The sequence below is a fragment of the Danio rerio genome, chromosome 9 (genome assembly GCF_052040795.2).
Source record: "Danio rerio strain M-AB ecotype USA chromosome 9, GRCz13ab, whole genome shotgun sequence".
Classification (NCBI taxonomy): domain Eukaryota; kingdom Metazoa; phylum Chordata; class Actinopteri; order Cypriniformes; family Danionidae; genus Danio; species Danio rerio.
The window spans coordinates 19,097,902-19,116,211 of NC_141029.1; the positions used below are offsets into that span (position 1 = coordinate 19,097,902).

Here is an 18,310-nt window from a genome sequence, read left to right on the forward strand (position 1 = left end):
TTGAACACACTTCGTTATTATTGTTCATTTATTCATTTGCTGGAAATTAGAACTTAATTTAGAAATAGTTTTGAAACTAATATTTGCACTTAAACGCAATTAATTATTTATAGACTAATTGATATCTGTAAGTAAAGGTTTCCCTATCCAAGAGCGAAAGTGAAAGTGATCCAATATCTCTCATTCTCACGCAGTAGATGCTCTGTTTAACAGTTTTCTGTTAAAAAAAAAAAAAACTGTTAACTGTTTGCTAGTGAAATGCTCAGTTTTTCCACTTAGACTTACTTTGCGTCCTGTAAATAGCGAATGTGCTTATGGCGCGACGCTGCTGGCTCTTAAAGGGAATGGGAGATGAGACTCTAATTGGTTTATTTTCAAAACACACCTATAACTCATTAAGAAAATAAACTCAACCCTTTTAGACCATGCGCCACAGCGCAAAGCGGATTTTCCCTTCCGTAAATAAGCAAAAATGCATTCTGACATGCCCTGAAAGCATTTGCGCCCTGCGTTTTGCGCTCTGCGCATGGACCGTCAAAATAGAGCCCTAAGGGTCTGTATGCGTTCATTTATGTTGCATTTATTTATTTATTTATTTTATATAATTGCAGACGTTACAATAGGCTATACTGAACTATGATTGATCTCCAGTTATAATCAAACCAGGTTTTGTTGAGATTAATAATGAACATTTATGCACAAGTGTTCGCGTATAAAGCATCTATTTTGTGCAAAGTGCTTCTCATCTGATATGTGAACATCCCGTACTGCTTTACTTTGACATTTCCTCAAGCGAGAATGACGTCATCTAAATCTTTTTGTCAAACACCACACCACTGGTACCGTTTTAGCAGTGGAAATGCAAGCCTGATAAAGGTGACCGGTACCGAACCGTACTGTACTTTACCACTCAGTGGAAACGGGCCATAAATGAGCTACACACATTTGAATATGCAGCACAATGTGCAGTAACCTAGACAAGTCAGAGTTAAGATGTTTGCATATACAAAAACTCTTCTTCTTTATTAAAAAAAAATGATTTCAGAATTAGAGTGTCCCTATATGTAGAAAAGAAACTGCAAGAATACATCTATGACATCAGCAGTTAAGCTAAGCTGGCAGAAAACCCATTTCATGCAGAAAAATATAGAGGCCATTTATTTATAGTCGGATATCCATCCAAATATGAGGGTGTCTAAATATAACCCACTTTTTGTGAATGTGGATCATGAACTGGCTCTAAATAATCTCTCCCAGAGGAGACAGATATATGGTTTTACAGAGGCCATCAATTCTCCCCTGCCATCTTTAACAGACACTTACAGGTACTGTCACTGTAAATGGCATCCTTGCCAAACATGTAGAGCTCTCCATCTTTAGTGACGATGCTGCTACTGCCGTTGTTGCAGGCTGTGTAAACGGCCATCTTGGTTTCGAGTTTGATCATCTTCTTGGGTTTGTAGGGCTTTGGTTGTCTTCTGCTCTTTGCTAAAGACAAACACGAAAAACCAGAGATTTAGAATGCGTTTGCAAAAACAACATTATCTTTAGATACCTGTTAAAAATTCCTGTCATACTTGACTCTCCGTCCTCCCCTTTGCTGGCGGAGCCTGTGAAGAAGACGCTCCCATCCTCCGCCACCAGCAGGGCGTGGGAGCCGTCATGTCCCACTGAGAACTGCACAATCTTGGGTGATTTGGTGACAGGCAACTCCACCCACTTCCCAGACGATGGTCCGCCCTGTTTGATACCGAGGCTCTGATACTTTCCAGTATAGTAGATCTGCATGAGTGGACAGGAAGACAATAGTGTTTACAGTTCCCTTGTGTGTTATTAAGTCTGTGAAGAAATACTTCTGACAGATAACAGACAGATACTGCACACTTACTGACACTAGATAAAGCATTTAAGTAGTGACAGGACAATTATTATGCGACTGCTAATAACTGTACCTAATCAGCCTTTTAGAGAACCAGCTCACACACTTGTGCAATATCTGCCATTCTTAACTCAACACCATGTCTGTCTAAACGTTTATAATCTTCCCTTCAACAAAATACAAAACAGAGATGTTAGGAAATATGTTTAAAAATAGTCATACAAACTCAATTGTGCTTAATTGTCTAAGCCATTACATAATTGATCTTCCTCTTAAGGGTGCTGTAGCACTTAAATATCAATTTAGCAATTAGAAAACGTCCCTCGTAACAATTTATTGCATAACTATCTGGAATACGTGATTCTGATTGGTCAGTCGTGACATTCCAAGGTATGTTATTCCAAGATAACCACCACTGTAAAAAAAACAGGCTCATCCAGGTCTCCTGACCAAAGAATATGTTCACATCCATATACCTACATCCACATTAATATTTACATGCTTGTCTGTCTCTTTCTTGTGACTGGGTGATATTTTATTTATGCTCCCTCAGCTTCACTTAGCCACTTTCTGTCCCCAGTAGGCATAAGACGTTTTAATATTAGGTTAGTTTTAGGTCATGATGTTAGGTGACCAATTTTCAAGTCTAGCCACTAAGGACAACTTGATTTGGATGTTCAATAACAAGGTCAAATGACATTGATATTTGGTTAATATTAGGTTGTGTTGGAAAGTGACCAAAATCCAACAGAGCCAACATCTTAAACTAGAGATTACCAAACTTGTTCCTGGAGGGCCGGTGTCCTGCAGATTTTACCCCCAACCCTAATCAAACACACCTGAACAAGCTAATCAAGGTCCTACTATGTATACTTGAAACATCCAGGCAGGTGTGTTGAGGCAAGTTGGAGCTAAACCCAGCAGGGACACCGACCCTCCAGGACCGAGATTGGTGACCCCTGTCTTAAACCAACATCATATTGATGTCAAATACTGACATATTTTCATCAGGTATGGCAACCAAAGTCCAATGCCTTATAGACATCAGTGGTAATGTCCACACAACTTCAAGATGTAACATAACTAGACATTGATATTTGGTTTCATTGTAGGTTGAGTTGCAAGGTGAGCAAAATCCAACATCAGTCTGATGTTGGACACTGATGTCGGTCTGACATTAGGTTCTGAGATCCACCCGATTTTCATTTCCACCCAAAATGCAATGTCCCCCAACTTTGGGGTACAGCGTCAATCTAACATCATGTTGACATCCTGTGCCTGTTGGATCAGTTTTGCTTTTAATTAACGAAATAAAAAAATATTATTGTTTAAAACAATGTTTTGTGTATAATTTTTATGTTTTATGGCAAAAAACCAAGTGGTACATCCAGGAAAATTGTCAGTAAAGCCGGTTCTGTAATTAGCTGTAAACCTCCAGCCCCTGCTTTCAGATGGAGCAGCTTTTACTACATAGAGCCTACAGCTAACCAATTAATCAAAGACAAATTTCATGTGCATTTTTTAAGTAAAATTTACTCTGTAATAAGCTGTAAATATCCAGCAACTGCTTTCAGATAAAGTAGATTATACTAGACAGAACCATAGTTCAGTGACAAGCTAAGCAAAAGATTGCCGACAATTTAATTGGCATAATCATGAAATCAAAAGAGAATTAAAAGAGATTTGACAATTGTTTGCATCACTTCTCAGTGTGATATAACTTATGTGAAAATATCACATTAAATAACATGGATTTATTCCAATCATAAATCCAGTCTATTCTGTATTCATGTTATTATTAGTCATGTTGAATCAACAAAAGTAGGGCTACACAATAAATTGTTTTAGCATCGATATCACAATGTGTGTGTGTGTGTGTGTGTGTGTGTGTGTGTGTGTGTGTGTGTGTGTGTGTGTGTGTGTGTGTGTGTGTGTGTGCGCGCAATAGTCAGGACATGCAATGTAACGGACAACATTCATAACTTTAATGTAGAATATTTTAACGAATTATTAATACAATTAATTCCACTTTAAATAAACTCAAGGTCTGTACCCGAATACTGTTTGACTCTCCAGAAATCTAAGAACTTTTTCTAAGATTCTTTTTCTTAGATTTATTTGAAATAATTAACGCGTAAAAAAAAATTAACGCAGTTGCAGGTTTTTTCTACTTCCAGTTGTGGTGGACGTGTGTTCAACATGCAAGAAATAAGACCAAGGAAGCACTTTTTGAAGGCAAGTTTCAATATAAAACAATTAGTCGCATCACCAAGCTCTCCAGAGTTTCATGCAATTTTGGGTGTTTCATTTTTGACTTTCGACTTCTGTTTTAATGGAATTTAAAAACCGCATGGCGAACGGAAAGAAAAACCTCCGCATTTTATGACTCAGTGGTCCTTTAAGACAATCAAAATGCTGCTTACAAGGTAGATAAGAGTAACTTCTTAATCATATTAAAATCGAAGTATTGGTGTCTTATGTAAATCTACTCAGAAAGTCTCGAGCTGTGAAGTCGCGAGCTGTCAAAGACAGCGCATTACTCTGGCTTTCAGCATGAGCCCTCCAAGTTTAGCGTGTTTCCTCATTAAACGCAACGAAAGCGTATGCTTCTCATTGTTGTGACAGAATCCTTGTGAAATACAGCCATACTTTAGAATGTTTAGTTTAAGCAAATTTGACATAAATTTGACATAAATTTGACAAATTTCTTTATTGGCATTGATTGTTTTAAAATTCAAATGACATTAACATGTCAGTGTTTTCATTTCTGTAATAAATATAGCTGTCAAGTCAGGAACTTGTTGGTTTATTGTGAGTCTGTTGTTTACATCAAAACTGTGTTACAAGTTAAACAAAAATTCTAATAAACACTTATATTTTGAGTTTAAATAGTTTGTCTTACATTTACATTAATTTTTACATTTGAATATCCAAAATTACAAGTTTCAGCTATTTAAATGCAATTAATCGCGATTAATTTTTTTTTTAAAAAGTGCGATTAACTAGTTAATTTTTTTATTCGATTTACACAATTTTTTTTGAAGGACACATTTATATTTATTGATAATTTCTTAATTACACACACACACACACACACACACACACACACACACACACACACACACACACACACACACACACACATATATATATATATATATATATATATATATATATATATATATATATACATACATTTATATATTATACATAGATTTTTTTTACAAGTTAAACAAAAGTTAAAATTTGTCATTCCTTAATATAATAAATAAATACTTCATTTGTACAATATTCAATAAAAATACATTACATAAATAAATATTGGCAGTGTATCTTGTGCACTGAGGAATGCTAATACTGTAGTTCAGAAATGGAAAACACCCTGGCTACAAACAATGATGACAGAAAATGCATGTCAGCATTTCTGCAATCAATTAATGCATGTGCATAAAGAATTACATGACCTTCTTTTATATCACAGACCACAGCGTTTAGAAAAGTTGCCCAGTCACGACTTATCCGGTCCTGCTTTTACTGCTATGCTCAGTGGACTGGATAATCTCCAGATAAGGTAAAGAGTGAGTTCAGTCTTACAGGATGATAAACCTACAGCAGCTCTCATATCTCATAAGGCCGGGCACACACACACACACACACTGCACCTCCCCAGAACACACTCCAATGCTATAGTTCAGTAAGACGCACCCAACACGCAAATTTAACTTTTAGCCACACCTGACAACAACAAGTCCACTGAGATAATAAACCGCCCATGAATTATTTACCAGCATTATTTAACAGAACATGTTTGTATCAATTCCAAATCTAGTCACCAGCAAAATGTCTGAATAGTTTTTTTCCAAAGTCAATTTGTACTTGAATTTAATGCTTATTGTGTGTTGGTTTTATTCAGTCCACTCCCTGTATTTGTACTGCTCTAGGATCACGTGTAAATACACACAAGCTGTGCTCCCCTTTGGCCTCTAAAACGCTCCAGTCTCACATAGTGTCAAAGAGCTCAGCGCTCGACTGGAAGGGTAGAATAATCAAATTACTTCCAGTTATTTAGGCAAGTGTGCGACTCCACAGGCTGCCTTCTCTTTCACACCAGAGACACCATCACTGCCTGACGCGAAACCTCACACACTGCTATGTTCACGTATACTATCTCACACAACCTCTGCTTGCTGTAGATTTATGAGGACTGCAAAATAAATGCACATCCTAAATGGCCAGATGATTGTGCGCCAGCTGAATTTATTCAGGGATATGGTTCAGCAAACTTTTATAACTTGCCAACAGACAAAGTGTTTAATCGTAGAAAAGCTTTTGTGTTTGTAGTTTGGAATTACAGTGATATAACAGCGACTCAGCAAAAGCAGAGTAAAGGTGCCAAGTTAAGGCTGCTGTGTGCCTGCTCATAATTCAATGTTAAGGCAAAATGCCATGTAAAAGCCAGGCTAAATTATGCCTTCTCTGACCCACTACTATCCCAATATACAGTTTTAATTGGTGTGTAAATGCATTTATGCCACCTTTGAGCAGCATTAAACTATTTGTGAAAAAGCCACTTAACCCAACTCGAGAAGCACTTCTGTGACACCTTTGTGTTGTAAATATAGCACAGTACAATGCAAAAACATACACAAAACTATGAGCAATTCCATGCAAATTTCAACCTTGTGAGGAAAAAATGTCTTTTTCACCAAAATACCCAAACAGTTTCTAAGTTTTTTTGTGTAAGCAAGTATTTTACAGAACTTTAGAAATACTCAAAAATATCTCTGTCAATGTTTTTAAACAATTTTGTTTGATTTACCAAAATCACACAAGTGACAATTTCACACCTGTCACATCCATAACAAAGCTTTATTCCCATAAATGCAAAAATATTAAATAAAAAATATCAATCCTGCTTGTTCTATAGAGAGCCAACTTTTATCCTTTCAATTGGTGTTTTTTTTTTTTTTTTGCAGGGGTTGTGCAGTTTAATACACAAAATGTCTACGAAGCATATGCTCTAAACTCGCATACTTTTTTGGTCACATCCATAACACATGATTTATTTCCACATTTCAAGTGCAAAATATGTTAACAGATTGATATTTTTCTGGTCCCATAACTCTGTGGTCAGTTGTTATGGAAAAATAAAAACAAATGTTTCAATATAATGTTAACATACACTTTCTATATGAATTTATGTTTTGAGTTTTTACTGCAAATGTCAAATCCATAACGCTGGAACTGCTTGTATAAAAAGGAACGTAAGAGTTAAGAGATCTGCATCGTGGAACAAAATCCTTTTACATAATGTTACATCCTTTTAATGTTTTCAATATTGTTTATTTATTGTGTGTTTACTGCCCAATGGGTGTGGTTATGTTGTGTCCTTGTGTTCTCTGGCTGTTTCTCAAATACAAGAACGCAGAGAACAGGCTTGCCTTCTTTTAAAGACTGTACTTGCCAAGTTATCTGGGAAGAACAAACTCGGTAACCGCGAGAACAGAGAACGCATCCTCTGAGAAATGAGATGCTGCGTTCTTCCTAATTGACCTTCAGGTATTTTTAACCACCAATTATTTAAACATTACAGCATTCAATATAACAATTTATTGTTTTTCCCCTTTTCAATATATATATATATATATATATATATATATATATATATATATATATATATATATATGATAATTTTTATACAAATTTCAGCAAAAAAAAAAACAAACAAAAAAAAAAAAACACCCTCAATCTGTTTATTCCTTTTTTTAAGATTTTCATAATAATGTATTATTTCACCTCATTTAGGGAAACTCCTGAGGTAAAAAAGTTATATCTTTGAACTTTTATAATAAAAAGAATGCTGTGCATCCCACCTCCTTTATTTAGCCACAATGACTTCTGGTACTTTGAGCAATTTTTGCGCTCAAGTTTGCAGCCACGCATCCTCAATATCAAAAACACATCTGGGAACTTTCCCACGTCCTCCGTTCTTGTGGTCTTGAATTTTGGAACTAAACTTTGACGGTTGATGATGACGTTACACGAGAACACAAGGAGGCTACAATGCTGAAGAACTCACATTGAGAACCTGTCTCTCTCCCACTTCCCTAGGGCTGCGTCCAAAATTTACTACTAATTAGGTACTGCCTTTAAATTTAAACGTGGCAAACTCAGCCATTAGAAAAGTTTGTTCTATACAATATGAATGTGAAAAGTATGAATGGAATTCGGATGTACTACATTTGCAATACCTGAAGAAGCTGATTAGGCACAGGTGATACTCATCAGTGTGAGTGTGCTGCAGAGACACGCTGCTACAAAAGAGCAGTGTGCAAAACCCCAAAAAGATATTCACTTAACTCCTGCTCCAGGCTTGTGTTTGTTGGGTACTGTTTGGATATTGGCCTGTTGTGTGATGTGAGAAGTTTATTGAGCTATTAGGTAGAATTTAACTTCTGTCTTTTGAAGAAAAGACTTGTGTTTTGGGTTTTGACTTGTGAAGAACAGACTTGTATTTTGCCTTGTGTTGTTGAACTTACAGGCAGTGTGTCTGCTTTCTATGTATGGTATTTAAACATAATTTCTTTGTTTCTTTGTCTGAATACAATTTTAGACTTACTAAAGGAAGCTGTAGGGAGAGGGTGCCATGTTTATTTTTGTACCATTTGAGAGATGAAGTTGAGGAAAGCTTTTGTTGTTTATTTCTTTTCTTTTACTTAAATAGGTTTTTTAGTACTCCTGCTAAGCTAGTTCCTGTTGTGTTTGTTGTTTTGGTTTACCCTTCTCCTGAAGGCTTATTGCCTCCTATGTTTATTAATTAATGAGCACAAAAAATAAGAGATTTGTTTATTACTTAAACTGTCTAATTTGTAATTTAAAATTCCACAAAGGGGAAAAAAGATAAAAAGTCGGGGCTCTTTTTGGATTTGAACCTGGGACCTCTTGTACTCTTTAGGTGCGCGTTACACTAATGTGTCACAATTTTAAAACAGTCATTAGAATAAAAATGCACCTCCTCCAGATAAATGTTATCACATTTCAAAAAAGAAAAATGATCTCCGTCCACACTATATAGACTAAAATGCATATTATGTGACCATTAACTTTAACTAGGTATGTGCATCTTTTGCCAGCAACCTTATATGCCGTCTAACAATTGCATAGTGGACACCAAACAACAAAATTACTGTAAACAGAACCTTGATATCATCGTTAGAACAAACAAGAACAAAGAAATACTTTTCTCTATTAAGATATACTTTCCAGAGAACATTTTCAGCAAATGTTTTCATGTGTTCTCCAAATTTATCCACAACCTATTAATTAGATATAATAATATATTCATTTATTTAGCAACTCCACTTGCTGACTTTGTCGTCCATTTTATGGCAGTTAGCCTACTCTATGTCACCCCCTGTGGTTGCAAATAACAGTACAATGGTGAGCACATCAAGTATAAAAGCCTCCACAACTCACGGCTGTATGTGCACATTGGAGTAGGTGTTGACATTAATAACTGTGATGGTTGAGTTTAGGGTGGTGGAAGGTGTAGAAATTAACAACTGTGATGGTTGGGTTCAGGGCTTGACATTAACCTTTTTGTTCACCAGCCACTGTGGCTAGTAGATTTTCAAAATTACTAGCCATTAGCCATTTTCACTAGCCACAATTTTGTTGTTTAGAAAATATATTTTATATGTAAAAATGTGACTTTGACATGCTAAAAGTACTTGATTTACATGTTGTTTTGTCAACATGACTTCTCATTCATTTCACTTTTTGTGTGTGTTGTGGGTTTTTTTCACATGACTTTTCAGGGCTCAAAATTAAGAATTTACCAAATTTATTTCTGACCACACCAAAAACAAATAATTATGTCTTTGCCACAAATTTTAAATTTGTCAAAACAAGCAAAATATAGCTGCACATGTACTTTTTATTCAACAAAACTTTTTTTTATAATTGTCGTTTAAAAAGATCTATTGTCGTGTATCTTAAATACGCACAGTAATCTGGCCAGGCTAAAGGTCTCAGATCAGCAGTTAACTCCACATAAGTGGGGAGTTAATCTTATATGAAAGCAATGTTATTGTAAAGAATGATAATTAAACCATTTAAAAAAAAATAACTGTAATCAAAAGAAAGCAGGCAAAAACATAGCGTGTGTGATAATAAAAGAATGATCACGTGCACACAGTTAATGTTAGGCTTGTTAATAATTTGTTCAAAGAATAATTAAAATGAAAGCAGTGACTGCTGCTGCTTAAAAAAGGATGTATGTATATATTTTTTTCAATCTTGAGCTCTTGAAAGCAGCAGGACTGTGGGTGCATGAGCATTTTCGTCTATTCAATTTCAAAGAGAACCAATCGCACCAGTTGCACTTCTACACACGGTTGTTTCGCGCAAGTAAACGAGAGCACGTGCTTTTAACAGTCGCGCGCATAACATCAGCTGTGTGCGCGGGTAATCATCCTCTCATAAGGTATTTACCTGCTTTTGCTTGCGCGAACACAAATATTTTTGTCAGTCGTGCTGCTTCTCGATTCTAAGATCAGATTTTGGGCAATCCTTATTATCGAACCCTGCTTTTAAGAAAACTAAAATGTAAAAATTATTTCCAACCAGCCAAAGTGGCAAGTGGGAGCGGCTGTCTTACCGGCCAGAGTTGAAATCTACCCGCATTTGGTGGGTTGGCGGGTGTTAATGTAAAGCCCTGTTTGGGTTAACAGTTGGGGAGGGTGCAGACGTCAACAACTATCAATCAATCAATCAATCAATCAATCAAAGGTGTAGAGGAAGGTGTAGACGTTTATAACTATGATGGTTGGGTTTAGGGTTGGGGAATGTACAGACGTTAATAATTATGATGGTTGGGTTTAGGGTTGGGGAATGTGAAGACGTTAACAACTATGATGGTTGGGTTTAGGGTTGGGCAAGGTGTAGATGTTAATAACTATGATGGTTGGGTTTAGGGCTGGGGAAGGTGCAGACGTTAATAACTATGATGGTTGGGTTTAGGGTTGGGCAAGGTGTAGATGTTAATAACTATGATGGTTGGGGAAGGTGTAGACGTTAATAACTATGATGGTTGGGTTAGGGTTAGGGTTTGGGTTAGGGTTAGCCATCTTGTCAACAACGTAGTTTGGACAAGTGAATCTACATAAGTTAGGCCTCTACACCCTGTCTTACGGTCCCAACTCATTTAGTGAATTGTTAACATAGGGACACTTAAAGAACATAGAGAGATATGTCTACCTTGCCAGATGCAGTTTTCATCAAAGCAAACTCTCTGCCAGCTCCAATCAAGGCTGCTTCCTCATCAAACCCTGTGCCTGAGGACAAAAACAAACACACGCACCGCAAAAGAGACACCAAGTTACCATATTTAAACACTCACTTCCCTTTAAACATTGACACTGATGTACAAAGGTGTGTGCACAGGACTCACTGATGATATGAAGATCTTTCTCCAGGTCGAAGAGGGAAATCCCACAGGCATGAAGACACTTCCTGGCCAGTTTGAGCTGCAGCTCCTGCTGTAAAGCTGGGTCTGAGCTGGTAGCATAGATCCGCACCACAAAGCCATCCTAAATGAATCAAGAGACCATTTATGATCATATAAACGATGTATTTTTCTAGTGCACATACTTCTGCAGAAGAGGAAGCCAGTGGACGTGTATAAGCACAGTTATACGGTCATATAGTTAAACTGAGGCAGTAATAGGACGGTCTTTAGAGGTGATGTGTTGAATCTTTTCAATGCTTAAACACTTTTTGTCCCACCAAAAATACAAATTAAACAAGCAAGGACTTGTACTTTGACCCTGAACAAAAGATTCTTTGAAGATAAACATTTTAACTATATTCAGGTTTTGTTTACTTGAGCACCAGAGTTAGTTTGACAGTGACTATCAGTTACAGCAGGGCCAGTCGTGTTTCTTTTTTTTACTGTTAAAAGCATCCCCCATAATTGGCAAGACAAGTAACTCTTTTCACTGTTTTATTTCTTATGCAGTCTTGAGTGGCAAAAGCTTTTAACATCCAATCAACATATGAGCTTCTTGATCCGGGTAATGTCACACTTTTGCTTCCCTCCATTACAGCTTTGATACTTTGAATGCATCATTTCCGTGGCTGTTGTTTCAGGTTTGTGAGCTTTATTCATTGGCCCCGAGTGATCGTGCGTGTATTTGCCATCGCACATTTCAAGAGTCACCCTTCAGCCTTAAAGTTGTAATCACATTAGTGACATTTTAGGCAGTTTTTAAGGACAAAAAGGTCTATTGTCAATAATGTGGAGATGAATGAAGCACAGCCCACAAATACGTCATTTCAAAACCAAGCAGCTTGCTTTTGGTAAAGCTGCACATTTGTATGACCAACCTCAGATTGTGGTCAAATGAAGAGCCTTTTGTCATCATGTGAAATTACCAATTGCACAGATTCTCATTGAAATGACTGTATATGTACTGTAATCATACTTTAACCTAACATTCCATCTATATGTTTGAAACAGGCCATGCGGCCAGGTCGGCTGGTTCTGAACATTCTTAAGCACAGTCTGGTGATATAATATGATGACATACACAAATAAACATACCAAATATTACACTTAAACTAACAGTAGAGGGTGGCAGGTCTGTCTTATTGAGTGAGTCACTGCATCATTTGTATAAAAAAATACCTGAAGGATTAAAAAAATTAAACAAGGTACCCTAACCCTACTGGCGGCTAGCTGGTACTATTTATTTAAGTATAATCTGAAGCCCTTAAGGCAAAGTCCTTTCCATAGTGATGATGCTTGAAGAAATTCTCCATGTTTAAAGTCTTTGTGCCGGCAGCTAGCTCTCTGCAACTCTCACATGGTCACCCACTGAAGCTAAGCATCATGGCCTGCTAACCATCCCCATATCATAATTGGCTACATCATATATCATAATTGGCAACATTACAATTGGCTATAGCTCCTCTCCACTAATCAGCTGGTGTGTGGTGAGCGGTCTGGCGCAATATGGCTGCTGTTGTGTTATCGAGTTGGGTGCTTCACACTGGTGGAGAGGAGATTCCCCCCAAAAATGTGTAAAGTGCTATATAAATGTAAGAAATTATTATTATGAATAGATTAATGAGTCACTGACAAATTCATTTGGATCCTAAAACATTCAGGAACTACAATCTGCATCTTTTCACAAATGTTCAGCTCCGACTTTGAAATTTTTTTCTTGGCAAAACAGAGAACAACAGACAATGTTGTCAATATATCTAAACTTTAAATCGCTCAATTAACCTCTTTACTGTACCGTTGTGTAAAATACATATCAGATATTTGAGATCACACACAAACAATGAAAGAAAAGTGCCACTTGAGGCCAATTTCTACTTCTACGTCAAGTGCATGTGCTAGGTCCAGCACAGACTTCACACAATCTCACAATTCTCAAAAACAAGAACTACATGTTGGACAGTTGTTTACAGCTGTAATATGTTTGGGCAGGGCCAAGAGCCATAGGAGCGGGGCGAAACTGGTGATGGGAGTGTTAAGGTTCATATGGACAATTTTGTTTTTTGTTTTTTTTTATGCAAGGGTTTAGATTTGCTTTTGATACTGGTGGGGACCTAACTGAACTAGTTTTGGTGCTGCGAACATCCAAACATGTCATAAGAGGCTCTCATATGACAGTAGGGTAAGGCACTGCCAATCACAATGTACATTTACACTACCTGACAAAAGTATTGTCGCCTAACTTTTAGAGACACTTTTTAATTTTTATAAACAACAAATAATAACTTGACTTCTAGTTGGCATCAGAAGTGGCTTATTTGAAAGGCAAAGACCTCAAGAATATGCTCATTTTACCAAAATAAAATATGATCATGCCTTGATTTTTTAAACATGCCTTGATTAAATTAGGAAAGTGAGGTCTGGCTTTGCTTTTTTGCAGGACTCCCAGAGTTCAACAAGATTCTTTGGTTCATCTTCAATGGCTCCTCCATCTTACCCAGAAATGCTCAATAATGTTCATGTTAAGTGACTGGGCTGGTCAATCCTGGAGCACCTTGACCTTCTTTGCTTTCAGGAACTTTGATGAGGATGCTGATGTATGAGAAGGAGCGCTTTGCTGCTGAAGAATTTGCCCTCTCCTGTGGTTAGTAGTGTAATGGAAAGCACACGTCTTGATACCTCAGGCTGTTGATGTTGTCGTCCACTCTACAGATCTCTCGAATGCCACCATACTGAATGTAGCCCCAAACCATGACTTTGTCTTTACCAACTTGACTGCTTTCTGTCAGAATCTTGGGTCCATGCAGGTTCCAATAGGTCTTCTGCAGTATTTGTGATGATTAGGATGCAGTTCAACTGATTATTCATCGGAAAAATCTACCTTCTACCACTTTTGCATATGATCAACTAGATGTCAAGTTATTATTTGTTGCTAGGTAGTTTATGTTTGATAGAGGCAGGGCTCGAGTACAGATTGTGATTTAACCCTTTCTATACATCTACGTTATTGAGAGTTGACAAAGCATTATTTTATTTTTGGAGACAATTAAATGGGGGTATCACCTCCATCCATGCTAATTCTACAGCCTTGATTTTATAATTACAGTTGTTGAACGGTCTTTCTTCCTAGAATGAGTGTGAGTTTGAGCTAATTCTACAATAGTATTGCATATATTTCCAGCATAAACTCAAAACATGAGCACACTAAAACCCCTCATTGAACATAGAAACCCCACTGCCTACCAGCATTTCAGAAGAACTTTTGGAGAGAAACACAAACAGAACGCATAAAAATAAATGCTTACAAAGGTGTTGGCTATGTGCAAGGGATGCATAGTGGGGTATTGCAATCACTCAACCCTGAAGTATATATTGGACTTTATGCATGCAATGTACATACAAAGTTTGTATACTGATTTAATTAAATAAATAGTTGAAAAATTTAGAAGCCCTACATAATCCTTCTACTAGTGATGATGCTTAAGGAAACTCTCCATGCTTAAAGCAGGACTGCAACTTAATACCAAGCGGTTAAACTTTCTTGTGATGACTGGGCTTCTTCCAAAGCTCACCAGAATAGTCTTAATCTTGGAGGCATTGATACCATTAGAGGCTTTAGGCTCTAGGAGTGATCATGTGAAGGAGAATTTAACTGTCAGCATGCACACAGAATACAGACCGTCAAACTTACTGGGCCAGTTTCATCCAGAAAAGCACACACACTTCAGTTTAGGGTGTGTACACTTTGTTGAAACTAGGCTTGCAGTCTGTACATTTGTATGTGTGAGTGCATGCGATGAAAAAAGACACAAGATAAAATACTACTACCTTTGATTTGCTGCTGTTAATGAGATTGTAAGTGAGCTTTCAAAAAAGCAGATTCTTGCTCCGGGCAAAATCACACCGCAAAGATATGCACATTCCCTTCATCCAACCTCAAAGATATTGGCCACAGCAGTTCATAAAATTAACCCATCGCCTCTCGTCCCTTTTTCAAGGCCCATTCACACTATAGTGTCCCACGCTGCGAAAATCAATATTAGGGCACATATATTTTACAAAAAAGTGAAAATTGGTAGCGTTTGCGTTATTTTGAACAATTGTTTCTTCTGGGTTGAAAAAATATTTAGGAGCTACATCACAGCGATTAGATCCTTGAGTAAATTCCAGCGAGTAGACTGGCTGTCTGGACTGATGGGTACAATGTGACGTCTTTGAGCTTTCATCATTAATGAAAATACAATCAAGAGATCAGTGTCCTTTAATGTGAATGAGGCACAGTTTCATTAATATGCATGATATGGCTTCGAAGACATTTTTACCTGTTAAAATGTTCAGACGGGAAAGAGACGCCATGTGGTGTTGCCAACTGTAATTAAAACAATTACTAAAAGAAGAATTGTTCGGAGACATGGGTCATCAATGTTGCATTTAGAAATGTGCTGCAACGAAGGTTGTTTTCAATTCCCTGCTACGAAAGCACAGCTGGACTCACGTGTGGATTAGAGTGGTCTGCTAACACGCAACAAAAATACATTTGTAAGGAACATTTTCTACCCAAGACCTTTTCCCATCTGGAAATGGTAAAATCTGGATTTGCCACTCATCTTCTTAAAAAAAAAATACACAGTTCCAGTTGATTGTCCTGTCTCTACAGATTTGGTAAGTGTACAATCAGTTTTTCGTTGTTTATGTTTATTCAGAGGTAAAGTTAGTTAGTATTGCCAGCAATACTCTTTCAGTTTTTAAAGACAAACCTTAGTAAAAATGATTTAGTTACACAGTAAGTTACTAGTTCACAGTACGTTAATATCACTACAATATTATAGACTGAAAGATCTGCTGTAAATACTGCTCTCCGAATGTAAACCTTAATCAAATTATTACTGTCATTAAAGATTTTCGCCTAATTTTGTGACAGGATAGTCTATACACACACGTCTTTACCGACTGTTGCTAGTTATCGAGAAATGCAGAGGTTTTTTCTCCAATAAGACGTGTGGTATTAAACATTCCATTAAAACTACACTCTTCCAGTAGTTCCTTGCATCCAATATCTCGTTTGTCATGGGGGGCATGCATGAAATATTCCTGAATGAAAGTGAAAGTGCCAAACTGTAGTTAGAGTCGACAAATTAAGAATTTGGCAAAAAATTAGATTTTTTATGTCCATGTAAACATAGTCACTTTCTCTCTTGCGTCTGTGTGTTGTTTTGCCTGTGTGAAAATCAGCGCATGCTCAAACTAAAACTCCCCTTTACATGCAAATCCTTCCGTTTCGCTACTCGACACACCCACCTAAACAATGCTGGACTCACCCACTTTCCTGACTTTTTTTAATTTAGAGGTGTGAAAACACCCTGCTGAGACAGGGGGGGTTTGTGGCCCTTTAAAAGTATAACGGTACTCAAACTATAATAAAAATGGAAGAACATAGTCAACACTACCAAACACTATTTTCCAGCAGATGAATAATAAAATCCTAACAGCAAATGACCTGCTTTGCCTTGGTTTGAAACAGTTTTTTCATGATGAAGGAGATTCAAAATGTTTCAAGTACTGTTCACAAAAAAATTAAAACTTGCGTTAGTAATCGTGCTTACATTTGACATTTGGGAAAACAACACTGTTGCTGTTGTATAGAATATTACTTAATTATGGGGAATATAATAAGAAACAACAACCCATACTTAATATTGTATTACATTTTATTTGCCAGCAGTTGAACAATGGCTGATATATTTAAATATTCTATATTTATTTTTTCATTTATTTTTAATAGACATTTTCGCAGTATTTCCCTATATATATATATATATATATATATATATATATATATATATATATATATATATATATATATATATATATATATATATATATTAGGGGTTGAATGACTTTAGATTTTTGGTAGTCAACTTTTATGTTATTAAAGTCGAGCCGAAGTCAACTATCATCAATAAAACAAAAGATGCAAATTTTTTTGTATGTTACGAACTTTTGTGCTAAACAAGTATTGATGATAAAACAGTCTCTTACTACACTGATCATAAGGCAAAATAGCACCAACTTGCACTATATTCCAGACTTACTGAAGTTTTGTTGAATTAAATAAGCAAACAATGTAAATGAGTTATGACAACAATATGCTGCAGTGCTAGAAACTTGTATTACCGTCCGCTAAGTGATCGGAGATTCATTCACGGAGATTCATTCACAAACAAATAGCTCCCTCTGTTAGAATGAGAAGTGAAAGCAGGAGAAAGGGTGCGCTTCAGGACATGGATTAGCTCAAATTTAACAGAGAGAGGATAATACATTTCCATGCACACAATCGCTCTTTGTCGGCAGTGACTGTGTGGTCACTGGTCCATCAATGTAGAAAAGTAATGTCAAATTATAATTTTTCTAATGTAAAAAAATATTTGCATACTGACCAATGTTAAAACTCCTGATCATAGATAAATGTATATATGTGTAAATATCTCTGGCTCTGGATGGCCTGTCCTTCACTATACTTTGGTCCCACATTCATTTCAAAAAGAGCGCTACCCTGTACTAAAATGGCAGGTCCATTGACGCATTCTTTCCAATAGACAACAATAGTGTAAGCAACACCTAATGTAAGTATCTATGGTCTACGCTCAACAGCCAATCACCTTACTTTTCAGTGGTTGCGTAAATATGATTGGCCATCATCTGCATGCAGCGACTTAATTGGCATCTGATTAACAATTTAAAATTAATGTGACACTGACATCACAAAAATAACATTTTAAAAATGACTTTAAATAATCCGATGGCAGTTTCATTCAGTGAACCACCTTCGTGTGTAAAGCTGCTATGTAGTTCAGGAAAACCGCGTGATCTGTGCAGCACGACTAGTCGACGTCAATCAAAAAGCGTCACAGCACAGCAGACGATTA

The 18,310-nt window shown here is 36.7% G+C and overlaps 1 protein-coding gene across 50 annotated transcripts in view; it reads right to left on the minus strand.

Annotated features, from left to right (window-relative positions):
* The window catches only part of mycbp2 (MYC binding protein 2), a 232,201-nt gene that overhangs the window by 147,126 nt on the left and 66,765 nt on the right, over positions 1-18,310 (minus strand). For all 50 annotated transcript variants that reach the window (XM_087266144.1, XM_087266142.1, XM_087266138.1 and 47 more), the window contains 4 exon segments: positions 11,331-11,469; positions 11,138-11,214; positions 1,578-1,782; positions 1,324-1,488 (listed from right to left, as the gene is read on the minus strand). In XM_087266144.1, the coding sequence (XP_087122270.1) occupies positions 1,324-1,488; positions 1,578-1,782; positions 11,138-11,214; positions 11,331-11,469 (586 nt within the window).